This window comes from Ammospiza caudacuta, chromosome 1 (genome assembly GCF_027887145.1).
Source record: "Ammospiza caudacuta isolate bAmmCau1 chromosome 1, bAmmCau1.pri, whole genome shotgun sequence".
NCBI lineage: Eukaryota > Metazoa > Chordata > Aves > Passeriformes > Passerellidae > Ammospiza > Ammospiza caudacuta.
Genome location: NC_080593.1, coordinates 126,368,681 through 126,385,785, shown reverse-complemented (window position 1 = coordinate 126,385,785; position 17,105 = coordinate 126,368,681). Strand labels below are relative to the sequence as shown.

Sequence of the window (17,105 nt, the reverse complement as noted above, 5' to 3'; positions counted from 1 at the left end):
TGAGTGCCGGTACCCTGCGCTCCTAGCTGGACTCTGAATGCTAAATTATGCTGTTTATTACATGTCATGTTTTTTTTGAAGGTTAATTCAAAAAAATCATCATATGGCACAGAGACAGAGCAATAAGGCATCAGCATCCCAAAGCAGTTTATTGGGTTTGATTGCCAGCTTTCCCAACAACTCCCACTGGTACATCACATATTATTGAACTACAGCTACCCATAGTTACTGTGACCCAGGAACAGACCTTCTACATACACACAGTGGTCAGTTTAGCAAACAAAATCAATCAAAACACAGAATTAATGTGGGTGCTTGCAGTACTCACAAAAAATCAAAGCCTGAATGCAACCTCATGTCTTAGCATTGGAAAAATAGAGATATTATATCTTGATTTTAGTCCATTTTGAACTGCAATTCCTACTTCTTAAAGGAAAACACTGCAGCTGCCTCAACTGTACACTTGCACAGAAGTGGCATCATAAAATATGTTGTCTCAACAGGCCCTGTGAGGTTTTGACTAATCTTTTGTCAAATTTTGTCAGGTGAGTGATTTACTGTCATATTCTTTGAGGAAGCTGCTATTATTAAGTCACAAAAAAAAAAATATTCCTGATTCCAATGTACCCCCAAAATTTGTTTCCAACATCAGGGGTATGCCAATCTCTGCCTCTTTTGGCCTTGTGTCACACTGCATGAAAACCACAGCTACTTTCACCTGTCTGGAAGAAGAGAAATGTGGAGATACATCTGGTATCTCAAGGTTTCTTGGAATAACAGTTACTACACTTCTCTGTTAGTACTTTCATGAAGGAATTTGAGATGAAGGTATCAAAACCATCAAAGCCAGAGAAGATAGCAAAGCAGGTTCTGTGCTGGCTCCAGCATTTCACAAAGGAGAGAGTGCCATAAAGCCAAGGTTTTGGAGCAAGGAGGACCTTTTTCTTTATGCTTTGCTGTGAGACAACTTCACACAACAGCTAGAAGTTTCAAGACTTTGTAAAAAGTCAGATTTTTCATACACAAAATAAACAGATAATGTTTGAACTGAATTTTTTTGATATCCTCTATCCTTCCCTACAAAGCTGTCTTTAATTACTTTCTGCTTCTCTGACTATATGCTTACTTTTAATATGCAAACAACATTATAGCCTCTGCTCATAAGACAGCAAGTCACATTGCTTCTTTTTTGTGTTATTAAGTAGGTATATTGAAACACAGGACTTTCAACATTCTTCCACTTCTTTTTTTTTTTTAATTTAATTTTGTGTGTGTGTTGTGTAAGAGATTTCAGAGTAAATGTTAAATTAGGGTGATGTTTACTGACTAATTCATGATAGTTGAATCAACATGCCGTCCATGCTGCAGTTCTCCGGTTGCTTACAGAAAGGATAAATGAAAAGCCATTAGATTAGGGATCAAACAGAATCATCCTTCAGGAATTAGGAAGTCTTCAGTCTTGTAAAGCGGGGACAATTTCTAGAAATAGAAGTCTTGGCTTTACTCCATGTACACCAGCAAATAATTTTGGATCCACATTTCTGCAGTGCTGCCGGCAGATGGCTTACGATATGCAAATGGCAGTCAGGTATAAGTGCTGATAATGCAGCAGAAGATGTAAAATCCACTATTTCCATCTAGTGGTGAGACAGTATTCCTGGATCTGAAGTACCTGAAGATCCAGTTACCCACCTGTGCTCAACATTGCTACAGTTTTGAATCCTCCCACAAGTGATTTGCTCTGATTTATTCTCCTCACAAATTTTTCAGGTCTAGGCATGTAAGTTCATACAAGACACAAGAAGAAAAGAGACTCTTATCTCTCTTTTCTGAAATGCAGATTGTTAGTATACAGTGAAAAAAAATCTCACTCAATTCTTGCAAAGTTCTAATGTTTTGCAAATTACTCAATCCAGTGATATGGCTGTGGTATCATAAATGCGACATCTCAAAAGTTCTTTGAAACAGAATAGTGCTGAAACTGTCCGTGTAGCAAATAAAGTATCTGTAGGGGCCAGAGATGTTTCCTTCTGGGTAAGGCACAAGTAGCTGAGCTACAAAATTTACATTGTTTCTTATCTCGACAGCGCAGTATATATTTGTCAAATACGGCTCCTTCTTTAGGAGGCAAACTAAAATGTTCAGACATCCAGAGGTGCTTGAGCCACAGGGATTCAATCCTGTAAATCTCAATTCCAGCCTGGTTTGAGGCTGACATCATAATCAGACCTTTTGTGTTTGTGTAGTCTCCTCTTTAGATATATGAAAAGAGAAGCAGCAAGTACATGCTACCTATGGACAGCACTGAATTCCTGTGCCATGTATTATTGTTTCGGTGCAGACAGAATAAATTCTCTGAAGTTTTCTCATTTCCACAGTGAACTATATATTGTCCAAGAAAAGGAGCATCAAATTTACAATGAGAAGTGTAAATTTTTCTGAGTAAATGAGCTGCACGGCAAGCACGTAGCCGCATTTGGGAGCAACCACCACCTTGGCAGCTTGAGCCTAACCAGGGTGAATGCTTTCCTCAGGTAGCACCTTGTCGGACGGGAGGGTATTACAGCTCTTCGTTACCAAGTGCAAGGCAATGTGCACAGAGACCTTCCTTCTACTCCTTGGGGCAGGGGCAGTGATGCTGCATCCGACGTGGGCGCTGTGGCCAGCAGTGTTTGAGGTTTCTCTTCACGTAGCCATAGATTCACCTCTTGCATGCAAGCTAAGCCATATTTTGTCTTTTGGAGTCACAATACCTGCTGCTTGGGCAGGGCAGAGCACCACCTCCTCCTCTGCAGCATATCACTTATCTGGTTCCAAAGGAGGAGTAACTTTTTCCTTAGACCTTTACTCATTAAACTGCCCATATGTTTAACTTGGAGGGAACCCAATCTGATAAAGCTATGCTCTACTGTGTAAGGGAGGATCTCACTTTCCTTCTAGAATACAGACATACTGTGTATATAGACCACCTTTTCTAAGTGGTAGTCTTCGTTTAGATAAGATAACCTCTTGAGAAAGCCTTAAAAAATTGTCAGGAAAACTGGACATCACTGCCAAAATTTTACGCTTCGGTCTATCCTTAGCTGTGGAAAAAAGTTAAAGCAGTCTATGAATAATAGCTACTCACCCCCAAGGCATGGATGGGAAAAATTGCATAGGTAGCAGAGTTTTGTTTCTGTTTCCTTGTTGTACAAGTGTGGTTTTCCCTTCCCAGCCGTGTCATTGCTGGGCAGGCATGATGAAACACGTGCCGCAGTTGCCAAGCTGGCCTAAGGAAGCTGTGCCACTCAAGAGAGGTTTGCTTGGGCAATACTAGGCCAGGGATTATGAAGCAACGACGCACAAACCTGCAAGTTTTCCTTTGTATGTCAACATGCACAAGATCTCCCGGCGTGTCAGCATTTCATTGCCTCTGAGCTGGAAGAGCTGGGCATAGCTTTGTTTCATCAATGAGCTTTGTGCAATACATCCGGATTTGAGTCAAAACAAAGCCATATTGCTCTCCAGCATGGAGCATGGGTCCAAAGAATCCTTGCTGTGGATCTGGGTAGGCAGCCTGTCCTGGGTGGGCAGGCTCACGTGTGCTGGCGCGGCGGTGCTGCTGGGGCACAGAGCATTACTGCATTACTCTAATGCAGTACTGCATCACTATAATGCAATTAGCGCCCTGGCAGCCTGAGCCCAGCTCCTGCACGTTGTCAGCAGCACGTTCAAAGCAAGGTCAAAGGGAAATGCTTCTAGGACAAAGTTTACTGTGGCAAAGGTGTCACAGCTCACTGAGTGTAGCCTGCCTCAGTGATGAGAGAGAAAGCTCCAGAAGCCTGCAGTGACTTGGAAGAGGACTCCAGGACCCATTTTCCTGATTCTCGACAAAAAATGTTTGGATGTCAGATCCAGCCCAGGTCACAGTGACTGCAGATATGTGAGCTTGTACCTAATTTCAGAAGCTTTGAAAAGTCCTTTTTATTTAGCAGCAGTATCTACTCTGAACAGCAAACATCCACATACAAGAATAAAAATATTTTTATTTATCTTCAGAATTTTATAATCATCATAGTCGTTACAATGCTAAAAAAGATATTAGGGTGACTACAAATCTTCCACAGCTGTAGTTCTAGCACTGAAAAAGCCTTTGATCCACATAAAAAAAATGTTCATTAGCAGTGAATACCTGCTCACAGAAGAAACTTTCAGAAAACAAATACTCTGGTATGGTTTTTAGAAACATCAGATGTACAAAAAAAATCATCCCAAAACATGTCTCTGTAAATAAAGACAAATAAAACTTCAACTTTGTCCTTTCTGTGCAGCCTGGAACAATAAGGACATAAGGGGAAGGACAAGGAATGTCAAAATTATTAGGAATAGGTAATGATAAAACAAATATTTCTACCCATGATAAATAACTAGATTATGAAATTTGGAATCAATAAAGTACAGATGCTCCCACTGGATTTTAAAGGTTATATAAAGCTGTAGCTTTTCCCCTTGATTGCATATCATAAGTAGAGTTCCATTACTGAGGATATTGATCAAGCACTGTGAAGGGAACCTCAGGAAAAAACAATGTTTCATTTATAGCTATAACCATACTTCTCATTCTCAGGATATCACAAAGGAGAGCATCATAGTACAGAAATTTGAAGGACAGAGGCTGACACACTCTGCAAAGGAAGGGTCTTCTCATTGTGATGTGGATACCAACACTTTTCCCAGGAAAGCTGGAGAGGGGCTGCAATTGCTCCTCTTCCTGTTGGCCAAAATCATGTAGTAGGGTGCTAGGAATACGTGTAGGCTGTCTTCCTGGCCAGGGCTCCCAAAGGGCTTTGTCCTGGGCTAAAAGGTAAAACACCTGAGGCACAGTTGATGGGGGTTCCTTTTCACCAAACAGCACAAGCCTTCTCACACCTGCCCGCAGTGGGAGGAGACAGGCTCTTTGGGCTGCTGCTCAGTGTTTAAGCTTCCACTTCTGACTCACCTTTCAAGACTTCCTTTTTCATGGACTGTAGAACAACATTGGGGAAAATTCTTTGGAAGCTAAAGCTAGTTTTTACTATTAACACATTCCCATTGCCAACATGCTAAGTTTGCAAAAAGGGTTGACTAAATGACTTGTGTTCAAAAGTCTTCTAAGAAAATTCTTGCCTCTGGCATCTCAAGCTACCATGCAGGACAAGCAGGTATTTTCCAGCTTGCTCTTCTAGACTTGAAAAGTCTCACGCTATTTGGGTTTACATCCCTGATTCCATCTCAAGATTTGGTATTATATATCTAGCAACCAGACCAGAGAAAATCTGTGAGGAAGTAGGAAATTATACTGCAGTTCTCTAATTTGTTCCTATGTTTCTGCCAAAAGCTTTTGGTACTGACTGCCACCTTTTCTTTCATGTGCAATTTAACTTGATACTGATCTAGCTGTTTGAAGGAAAGAAGTAATCACCTGATCCTTAAATTTCTCATTCCCAGTAAATACTCTGAAATTCGCTTGAGCAGTGGATTTTGAAGTCAAGTCCTATAAATCTTAATCTATAAAGATACTTTTAAAACTCCATGAAAATATTTATTTTTTCTTTTATTCATGCAAGTGACTTGAACCACTCAGATTCCCCAATAGTGAAAAGACAATTCCATGCATTCATGCAAGAACTGTGTAAGAGAGGACAAACTTGCTGGCTTTGAATGCCAACCATGTTATTTTTACAGTAAGGCTGGTCTTTGACTCCATGTTGAAAAAGGGGGCAGGGTTCAAAAGAAACAGAGCAGTAGTGCCTGAGTAAAGAAGGAACGTGCCGCTTTGCCTCCTACCTGTCCTCTGAATTTCCTGCAGGGATTGTCAGTCTGAACTGTGAAAATCTGTCCAGTAAGGTTTGCTCTTTCCCAGGTTTGCTCCTATTGACCAAGCATTCCCTTCACAAACATGCTTGTCCACTTTTCCAGTTATTTTGCCTTAAAAGAAACATTAATTCGTATGGAAACAAGTCAAACTTGAAGCACAATGCAAAGATCTCCTTTGATGTGCTATTAACCTCTGCTATTAACACTGCCAGTAGGTAGGAGACTGCTTAAAGTCAAACAAAATATCTAGGCTTGCCTTAACTCTGCTTGCAAGTGCCACTTTGGAACTTCAGGAGTCATGATCAAAACAGGTCAGCAGCTCCTTTCCCTTCACACCCCTAACATCTGTCCCTAGCTGCATCCTTAGTTTTGTAAAATCCTGAGAAAACCAGCTCGGTGCAAAGACCATTTTTTGTTAAGAAGCCAAATACCACCTCTAGCTGTTCATGCTGCTCCATCCCAACAGTTACCAGCTTACAGAGCAAGGCTGAGCAGGAAGCAGAGAACATGGAGTGGTCTACCAGCAGCAGAGTACCTTGGCTGCTTGAAGCCTCTCCATGCTCTTAGCAGACAACAAAAAGGGCTCAGAGGAGTGACTCAGACCTTCCAAGGGGAAAAGGGGAGCCTGGATGAGATCAAACAATACCAGTAAGGAAAAAGACTATAAGGCCAGGAGATGGAAAAGGCAGAGAAGTGCATGGAGAAGAGGCATCACTGATAGGCAATATGTTGGTCTCAATGGGACTCCAAGCCACTCAGTGGAAAGGCAGGGCCTGCATCCAGGGAAACTGGTTGCACATGGAGTTTGAGGTGGGCAGTGAGCCAGCAATTCTTAAAACTGTAAAGAGTGTATACATGTGAAGGAGACACATTTGAGAACAAGCATCTTGAGAACTGTTGAACACAGTCCCAGGATATTCAACTTTTGAAGGGTTTTTCTGGCTTCTTTATACCACATAAACTCCTTGGTCATTTAAAATTCAAACAAGCAGAGGTGAAGAACTTGCAATGTTCTCTAACACTGCAGCTCCTAGTTGAAATCTTTAATAAAAATAGCATTATCTTTTTCTAAAACCAGTGCTGCAGATACTTCAAAAGGGAATACCTCAGCCAGATTGTGTTATCTGAATGACATATTCATCCATTTCAAGACTATTTTCCCTATGCATTGATAAGAACATCTAAAAAATGGGTATTTGTACAATGAAAATATCTAAGATTATTCCAATAATTGCTAAATCTCCAGGCATTAGAGATTTAGCCATTTTCATGTCATCACCTGCTATTAGACATCCTATGTGGCCATGCTATTTGCATGTAGGCAATCCTAGTTTTTTAGGATCTGTTCCAGTTCCTTTTATAGTCAGGCAAGCACCCACATTTTTGGTGGGATACAATAATCAAGATTAGCGGGCTAAAAAATAACAACATGCAAAGTCAGTGCTCACCCAGACACGCTTTGTTGTGCATGAGTGACCTTAATACCCTGTACATCCCCAGTGCTGGCCTGTGCATGTCAGGAGCTGTCAGAGCTTTGTTCCAGGCAATCAGCAGCAGGAGCTGGGAGGGCAGGAGCAGCTTGCAGCAAAGCTATCTAAATGCTCAGGGAAGAAAGTCATTACAGATTATCTTTAATGTACTTGAAAAATAAATTCTTACCTTTATCTCCACGATACAGGGAGAGAAATTTTCTACATATTAGCATAATAATCATCAGAGGAGTGCCTTCTTGCTCATCTTGCTTGTTTATATCACTCCAGTATCTTGTAGTCTCGAGGATGCACATTTTTAGCTTGATTTTTCTATCCTGTAGGTTTTGCTTTACACATTGCATATTAAAAACCCAGTCATTACTTCCTTTTCATGCACAGAAGGTATCAGAGCTTTCTCACTGCAAACTGCAGCTCCCAGCACCCACAGCAAAAGCAGCACCAGCCTACACCTCATCCCCTGAATTGTTGGTGATCCCTCAAAAGCAGCACCAGCCTACACCTCATCCCCTGAATTGTCAGTGATCTCTCAATGGCAACGTGGCAGGCCTTTGGCCTAACCTAAGCAGGAAGGTTGGGGATGTGTGGATTTAAATGAAAGCCTTTAGAAAAAGTGTGTGTTTTTACAGAGCAATCCATGCTAGTAAAATAAAAAAATAAACTGCCTTTCTTCGACAACAGAAGGGATTCATTTTGATGATAAAAAACTAGCTAGGGTCTTCATTTTTCCCTTTTCTATTCATAAATATAAGCCCCAATCTTGGGCCAAAATAAATACTATAGAAACTTAGTTATTATTAATAATTAATTATTAATTACTGAACTTCTGTTTGACTTTTTGAACACTTATAGATGGCTATTTAAGATGGATATAGGCAATTCAAATTAAAACGTAAGTTTTGTACACTAATGTACAGACTGTCAAAGAAAGAAAAAAACCTTCAAGAATCATTGATATGTTACAGTAAGAAGGCTTTTGTGCAAATGAATACATGATTAACCACAGGAACAATAATTGTGCAGAGGTCTTCCACTTGAACAATTCTCACTTTTCCTGCAAAGCTTTTTCAGATAAAGTCATGGTATTTGATATTATTCTAAACTGTGGGGAAAACAAAACAAAATAAAACAACAAAACAATCTCTCCTTGAACATTCTTTTTTCAATTTGGTCATCTTCTGTGGTACTCCTCTAGCTTGACAGGATTTAAATCCTCTCTGTTCCAAGTGCTCTCAAAAACCCTCTGCTGTAATGGAGCTCAGTAGCAGGTTTAGCAGCTCAGCACTCTGAAGAACTGGTGGCCTAATAAAGGGTTCCAGTGCACAGAAGGTATTTATCCCAGACAAATTTGTTCACATTTCCTGTTCCCATGTCCCAATTTCATTGAATCATCTTATCTCACACTCTTCTGTTTATTGCAAACACATGGGAAACACCCAATGTCTTTAGCACATCTCTCCTTCTCCAACACAAGACATCACCTTGACTTCAACATTCTAATGAAGAACTTGCAAATAATTACCTTGACAGTGCTATTTAGAACCACCTTGCTTTCAGAATGGACTGTGTCCATTTAATAATCTTGGCAAAAGTAAAGTGAAACTAGTTTCAGATTTGTGTGCTAAATCTGCTGCCAACTTTGGAAATACGTGTACTAGTTTTAGAGAAATCAGGCATCTGATTATAAAAAGTTAGAAGTAAAGCCTCTCAAGAGTACCACACCTGCAATTCTCAAAACTGGAACTACATTTTTATTATGAACAAAACTGATGCACATGAAACACATGAGGAGCTGACACCTTCACCTGCACAGCCTGAGGAGAGATCGACCCTTCCAAACCCACAGAGGAGGGTTTGCAACACAGATGGGACACCTAAGCAGTTACTTTAATAAATAATAGGGTTGGACATGGGACTATAAACACCAAATAAAGCTCTGCCTTTGATCTTTCCAAAATAGTTAATGAAATATCCCAAGAGTTACAAAACCACTACAAAACTGAACTTCAAAGATAGCCCTTTTCTCCAATTACCAAAAACACTAACTTGAGCTAAACTTAGTTACTTTTATGCAGGATGAGTAACTCTACTGTGTGTTGACAGACCCATAACCTTGTTACTTTAATAGCTGAGCTAAATTTACATTTAGCAAATTTCCCACTTCCTTCAAAAAAAGAGGAAGAAAATGGTAGGGACTTAGCAACAAATGTATTATAAACAAAGTAGTACAAAAACCACTCTACATTTTCAGTCCCTCAGCTAAGTCAGTAAGTTCTCTTCAAATGTAATAAATAGCCTTCAAACAATAATAACAACCACTCTAAAAATGTTCTGCCTTATAGAAATTTTGTAGGAAATAATGTCCAAAGAGATCTGGCTTCATTGCAGTATTAATTTAATAGCTGATGTGCATTATTCACATTGAAATGCAAATACATGTGATATTAGTCCAACATGCAGCTGCTTAGAAAGATGCATTCCTGCATCTTATGCCACTCTGACGCACTGCTGTAAGATCTGTTGATCTGTATGTCCTCCTTCAAGGGAAGGCAGGGAACATTTAAAGTCTTTTGGCCATCTCTCAGATTTTGTTGCATAGGAAAAAGCCTTCTGTGCAGCCTGCTGTTTCTAACACATGTCAATGCAAACACAGCTGGTTTTCCATTCTTCAGGGATTCTTCTTCTTGCTTTTCTGTTCTTCCTTCAGGTCTTTTGCATTACATCTGGAAGCCAATGCTGTTAACATTTCCCCTGTGGTCAAGTGGGCTCCCTTCATGATCAGTCGATCTCCATCAGCTACAAATGAAGAAAACCTTGAGAAGTCACAAAGTGACAAATCCTTTGGTGTGCAGTTGTTTTATACATATAAATCCAACTACAGTTCACCTTGTCTGATTAGAAGGTGCTCCAGCTACCAAGGAACCTGACTGTGCACCACTGCCAAACACAATATGCACACAATATGCATTTAATTGTCACTTCTGCATTGCATTATTGAAAAATCCCAAGCATTTGTCTAGGTATGCCTACAGTAAGAACACATTTGATAAGAATACTCTGCCCCCAAAGTCACCTCACAAAAGGCAAGTAAGGCATTGGAAGGCACAATTTCTACACATGGCTAAGCATTTTAGTAGCCTGTTGTCAGTGGTCCATTTAACATGCTTCTTCAGCCAAAATAACAAATTGGTTCACACAATCTTGTGGTTATAATGTAAAAAAATAGGAAGCACGAGGATTTCTAGAATTCTGAAAGAATTTATTTTAAAACAGGCAGGGAGCAGTAGAAGGTGAATATTACTCAAGTTAATTATTTTGCAAGATTTGCAAATAAAAAACCAACAGCCAGACCCATATAATGAAATACCATGCCTGGCATCCACATTCCAGCCTCATTTTTGCCAACTACAAGGGCTACAAACACTTCACTGGAGAAAAATCAGCTTTTAGAATATAAAGAGTTTAGAGGTGTCTTGGCATTAATGAGATAAACTGGTTTGGGTTTACACTGTGAAAAAACATAGAGCTTTACTACTTTAGTCTTAATACATCACAAGGATGAGAAAGACAGAGGCATAGGGGAGAGACAGACGAGCAAGGTTAACACTGCAATAGTTTCTTTCCTAAGCAAAACAAAGACCATTCAACACTTTTGATATTTCCACCAATTCACTAAAAATATGGAAGTTTAAACATAAGAGGGTAGCAGAAATCAATATTAATGAAAACTTTAATGGGCTACATGACATATTGGTCCATTACAGCACAGCAGGAAAGAAGATGCAGCCAAAGAAAAGGACAAAAGCAGATTAGAGCCATCTGTTCACAGCCTGGAATCTGGGACGCTTCCAGAACTGATGAAATCTCCACCACCAATTCCCTGCCTGCTCCCTATACCCTCGAAGGAAAGACAGAAATTCGTTGTACATAGTTGACCTCATTCTGCAGGTCCATCTGCACATGCAGAGCCTCACCCAGCTGAGCAGCTCCTTCGGATTACAGCTACTCAGTTGCATAAGCAACTAAAGGTATTCAACCTTCTCTTCTCAAGACTGAGATGCCTCCACCACAGGTAACAAAAAAAATTATGGAAAGTAAACAGATTATTATATAAAAACAGAGCTAAATTTACCTTCCTGGAATTGTGCCTGACTGCAAGGTTATAAGTACATCACTAGAGAAGTACACTCAGCTCCAGTGTTGTGAGCTGTTGGATCTAAGATCCATTAGAGCTAACAACAGTAGAGACATATCAGGCTGTTAGTGACACCCTCTTTCTTGTTTCCTCTGAGCTGTTCAACATCTAGTTATGGACCAGAGCAAAAAAAAAAAAAGGCAATTAAAAAAAGAATACAATAACATTGTAACAACACAAACCCAGGGGTTTTGTTTCTTTAAAAACAAGCTCCTTACCAAATGTAACATCTACAACTGGTTCAGATCCATCATGTCTCACATCAGCAGTCACTTCACAGTTTGTATTAGTAGCTTGGATTTTTTTATGGTAAATTCTTTGGAGAAATTTTCTGAAAATATATTAAAAATATATTAAGTATGTTGTAGACAGAAATTAAAGTAAACATACTTCTAAAATGAATTTGCACATCTCAATATTGCTGGGCAACAACATATAAACAAAATAGGATTCGGACTTAACTTCAGACAGGTACTTCTTATAAGAGAATCACTCTTAAACTCCAAAAATCCAAATTCAGTATATATTCCTTATATACTAACACGTTAAAAAGCACACCAAAGAACTTCATAAAACTTCAGTGTATATACTTTCTGTGTTTCTCTTAGCTAGATTAGTAACAATAATAAAAAAAATTAACAGCAAAGGCATTTTCATTTTTCTTTCTGCATCATTTGCTTGCCAATGTTTTCTTGTTTGGGTTTGAGACAGCATTTATTTATATGACATCTTTGGTCTCCTGTTGATTTCTGAAATGCGTGACAGCTACTTTAAGCTGCTATTCTGGCAGTTTAAAGATATTCTAAGTTAAGCTGTGTTACTAAATTCATTTTAAAAGTAGGTGCGCCTGTAAAGTCATTGCAAAACGGCATTTTGGAATTGTTTGGAATTGTTTGCTGTCCAGAACATCGCCAGAGAGGCACAATCTCTTAAATGTCTCCAGCGATTAATTACCGGGATAGAGGAGCTGCTGTTGCCCCGCCTGCCCGTCACCAGCACATGGAGTGGATTTGTGCCCTCGCTACAGATCAGCCGCGGCGGGGCTCAGCACTCTGCGGGGCTGGGCGCTCTGCCGGAGCTCGGGGCACACACACTGCGGGGCACACACACTGCGGGGCTGGGCGCTCTGCCGGAGCTCGGGGCACACACACTGCGGGGCTGGGCGCTCTGCCGGAGCTCGGGGCACACACACTGCGGGGCACACACACTGCGGGGCTGGGCGCTCTGCCGGAGCTCGGGGCACACACACTGCGGGGCTGAGCGCTCTGCCGGAGCTCGGGGCACACACACTGCGGGGCACACACACTGCGGGGCTGGGCACTCTGCCGGAGCTCGGGGCACACACACTGCGGGGCTGGGCGCTCTGCCGGAGCTCAGGGCACACACACTGCGGGGCTGGGCGCTCTGCCGGAGCTCGGGGCACACACACTGAGGGGCACACACACTGCGGGGCTGAGCGCTCTGCCGGAGCTCAGGGCACACACGCTGCGGGGCACACACACTGCGGGGCTGGGCACTCTGCCGGAGCTCGGGGCACACACACTGCGGGGCTGAGCGCTCTGCCGGAGCTCGGGGCACACACACTGCGGGGCACACACACTGTGGGGCTGGGCGCTCTGCCGGAGCTCGGAGCACACTGCGGGGCACACACACTGCGGGGCTGAGCGCTCTGCCGGAGCTCAGGGCACAGTGCGGGGCTGGGCACTCTGCCGGAGCTCAGGGGACACACATTGCGGGGCTGAGCGCTCTGCCGGAGCTCGGGGCACACTGCGGGGCTGAGCGCTTTGCTGAAGCTCAGGGCACACAGCTGTGAAAGGGGTGCACGGCTTGGCACGGACCCTCGGTACAGCAGCACAGGATGGCCCCGGGTGCCATAGCCCAGCGCCAGAGCCCGCCGGGAGACGCGCGGCCCGGAAGGCCGCAGGAAGAGCGCACGGAGGGCGCCGGGGCGTCTGCAGAGAGGGAGCCCAGACAGAGCGGACAAGGGCAGCCCCCGCAGCCCCCTCACCTGGTGCTCTCCACGTTGGGCTCAAAGGGGCAGAACCGCACCACGATACTCTTCACCGGCCGCAGCACCAGGCTCACCTTGGACGCCATCTTCTCCCCGCCCCCTACTACAGCTCCCAGCAGCCCCCGCGCAGGGGCGCTCGGCTGCGGCGGCCGCGCCGGCTCGCTCCGAGGGCAGCTGGGAACTGTAGTCCGTGCACGGCCGTGGGGGCGGAAGGCCCACGGGCGCGCTCCCTTCACAGCTGCCGGCCCCACGAGCCGCGTTTGATAACCCGAGGCGCTCGGGGCCGGGCTCCTTCCTGTGACAGAGAATCATAGACTGGTTTGGTCTGGAAGGGAGCTTAATTTTTTTCTAAATGTAGCTCCAATCGCCCTCCCTGTGCAGGGGCACCTTTCACTAGACCAGGTTGCTCAAAGTTCCCTCCAACCTGCCCTTGAACACCTCCAAGGATGAAGCATCCGCAATTTTCTCTGGAAAAACTGTTACAGTGTGTGAAAAATGTGTATTTTATGATTGGCCTTTCGCAAATATTAAAATTCATATTATATGTGTTATGTTAGAAAGTTATGCTGCATTAATTGACTTAAGTAGTGTGTTAAATATAGTTTTAGGTTATAAAATAATGGTAAAATAGAAACTATGCTGTGTAAGATACTTTTTTTAAAGAGAGGACTTGCACTGAGATAGCAGCCACAGGACACCAAAAACTTTCAGAGACAAAGAATTTATTGCTCTCTTATCAGAAGAAATTAACTTCCTGCCTTGCTTAGCCCTGAAGACACCGTCAGGATTAAGAGGAAGAAGTTGACACTGACCAGACAGAATCCTGTGTTTGAATGGGAGTTATGCATCACATATGAGATGTATGAATATGCAACAGGCTTTTAAGGGTTAATCCTCTGTTAACGTGTGTCCTTTTTTGAGCTTATGCTGCCCAGAAAGAGGTACCCGTACTGTCCGTAACTCTTTGTTTTTTAGTGTCTTGTATTGTCCTAAATCCTAATTGTCCAGATTTTTATTACTCTAATTATGTTACTATTTTTATAACCATTTTATTACTATTAAACTTTTAAAATTCTAAAAACAAGTGATTGGCGTTTTTCACACAGTGCTTCACCATCCTCAGAGCAAATCATTTATTCCTAATAACCTAATCTAAACTTACTCTCTGCCGATTTGAAGCCGTTCCCCTTGTCCTCTCTTGACATGCTCTTGTAAAAATTCCCTCTTCAGTTTTCTTGTAGGCTCCCTTTGGTGCTGGAAGGGAACAGCAAGGTCTCCCCCAGAGACTTATTTCCTCCAGAATGAAAAGCCGTGACCCTCTCAGGCTTTCCTTGTAGGAGGGGAGCTCCGTCCCTCTGATCATGTTCGTGGTCCTTCTCTGCGCCTGCTGCAACAGGTCGATGTACTCCAACAGGTCCTTCGTGTGCTGAGCACCCCAGAGCTGGGTGCAGCACTCCAGGTGGGTTTTCACAAGAGTGGAGTAGAGAGGGAAGGAAGATAAGGATCAGCTAAAGATAAATTGGATCAGCTAAGAAAAATTAGAGGCAATATTTTGCAATACATCGAAGAGGAAAGAGATTTGCAAGAGGACTGCTGCTGGAAGTGAACACGTTATGGTTTTGGTTGATGACTGGTTATGTCCCGGAGCTGCTTGCCAGCCCTGGAATCAAGCCTGGAGAAGAGGAGGCTCAGGGGTGACCTGACCACTCTCTACAACTCCCTGAAAGGAGGGTGTAGCCGAGAATCGGCCTCTTCTCCCAGGCCAGTAGCACCAGGACAAGGGGCCATAGTCCTAAGCTGCACCAGGGAAGGTTCAGGCTGCGCATTAGGAAGAAATTCTTCAAGAACTGGAATGGGAATGGGCTGCCCAGAGAGGTGGTGGAGTTCCCATCCTTTTAAAGGAAAGACAGGACGTGCCCCTTGGTGCTGTGTCGTAGTGGACAGGGTGGTGTTTGGCCCCAGGTGGGACTCGATGGTCTCAGAGGTCTTCTCCAGCCTGGCTGTCTGTGAGTCTGTCCGGTGCCGGTGTCGCCGTGTGTCCGTCTGTCCGGGTGCCGCTAGATGGCAGGAACCTCCCTGGCAATGGCTCCGCAGCGCCGAGCGCTGGGGGCGGGGCAGCGGCGTTCGGGCGCGCGCTGGGAATGTCAATATTCAATGTGCAATATACCACACAGACCCGCCATCCCGACCCACGGGAACTGCGTTAAACAGCTACCGCCTCTTGGAGTGGGAAACCTATTCTTAGAAGCTTATCTTTGTATATTCCAAGTCGTCTTCCTTAAGAAACTCACAGTTTCTGTAAAACCATTGTCTTCAGTGAGATTTGGACAAGAAATTAACTAGCAAAAGTAAGCACAATGGAGTCAATATAGTTGTAATGTTTGAAGTTTTTCTCTCTCTCAAGAGAATAGAAAAAAATTATATATACATATACATGTTTATATATGTTATATGTAATAATATATATGTTATATATAATATTTTTCCCTTATTAAAAAAAGGGAAAAATACATTATTGTGAGATATCTTTTAAAAGACTTCACTGTAACCAATAAATAGCTGGTTTAAATAGGAGTTTTTCCTATATAGTAGGCTTAGACACAAGGCCAGGTAAATAGAGTATTTTGGAAGGCAAAAGTAACTTCTGAAATTTCAACATCTCTTTCTTTGTTATAACACGGAGAGCTCAATGTATTCCATTTGAAATCTATGGCTAAATTTCCATTGACTTCTATGGTAACACTGAAGGAATAACACCAGTAAAGGATGGGGGAAGAAAGATTGATCACTGATTTTTCTAAGGCTCCATTTTTCACACTCTCGGTACTGTGGCACTCACAGAAATATGCACGACCAAAACAGTTTTTTATTTGCTCCTATCGCATTTTGATAGTAATTTAAGAAGAATGTTTAGCTTATATTTCACAATTAAATGAAGAGAAAATTTTGTTTACTCCTTTCCAGAGTCAGATCAGTTAACTTTTTTACTTTAATGTCAGCAGTAAAATTTGCATCTTTCCCCTTAAGCCATCTGTTCAGAGTAATTGAAAACTCACTCTGATATTTCAAAGTAATTTTTAATTTTTTGAAGTCTGAGAGATTCGCAGTGACACCATACAACAGGTATCTGTTAACTGAAAGGCTCTGTGTTCTATTTCTCCCTTCAAAGAACAGTGTGTATCTCTGATATGAAATTTCTACTCATCCCTACAAATAGGAAAATCTCTTCTTTGGATGCTACTCCTACTTGTGGACGACCAAGTCTTTCTTGATATCTATTCTAAATGCAATAGTTTTAGGTGATGATAATTCTGGTGAGAATGTGAACTTCTACAGATACTAAATTAAATAAATGAACAGCTAAGTGACACATCTATTTAAAAACAAAAACAAGCCCCAAGCAACCAATAACAACAACAAAAAAAAACACACAAAAACCCAAAACAAACAACCAAACCCAAGCATTTCCTCATCTGCTTTTAAAACCAGGTGGTGGTTAAGCACAGTACATTGGACTACCCTCAGTTTGTACCAGAGTAACTCCAACTGACCTCTGCCATTTCAGGAAAACTGA

At 42.3% G+C, this 17,105-nt stretch overlaps 1 protein-coding gene across 1 annotated transcript; it reads right to left on the bottom strand.

The window, feature by feature from the left end:
* Positions 1-8,926: 8,926 nt before the first annotated feature.
* Positions 8,927-13,632, bottom strand: MRPL53 (mitochondrial ribosomal protein L53). Its single transcript, XM_058815733.1, has 3 exons — positions 13,529-13,632; positions 11,739-11,851; positions 8,927-10,121 (listed from the first exon to the last, which is right to left on the bottom strand). The coding sequence occupies exons 1-3, from the start codon at positions 13,615-13,617 to the stop codon at positions 9,994-9,996; spliced, it is 330 nt and encodes a 109-aa protein (XP_058671716.1). The 5' UTR covers positions 13,618-13,632; the 3' UTR covers positions 8,927-9,993.
* Between the last annotated feature and the right edge of the window lie 3,473 nt (positions 13,633-17,105).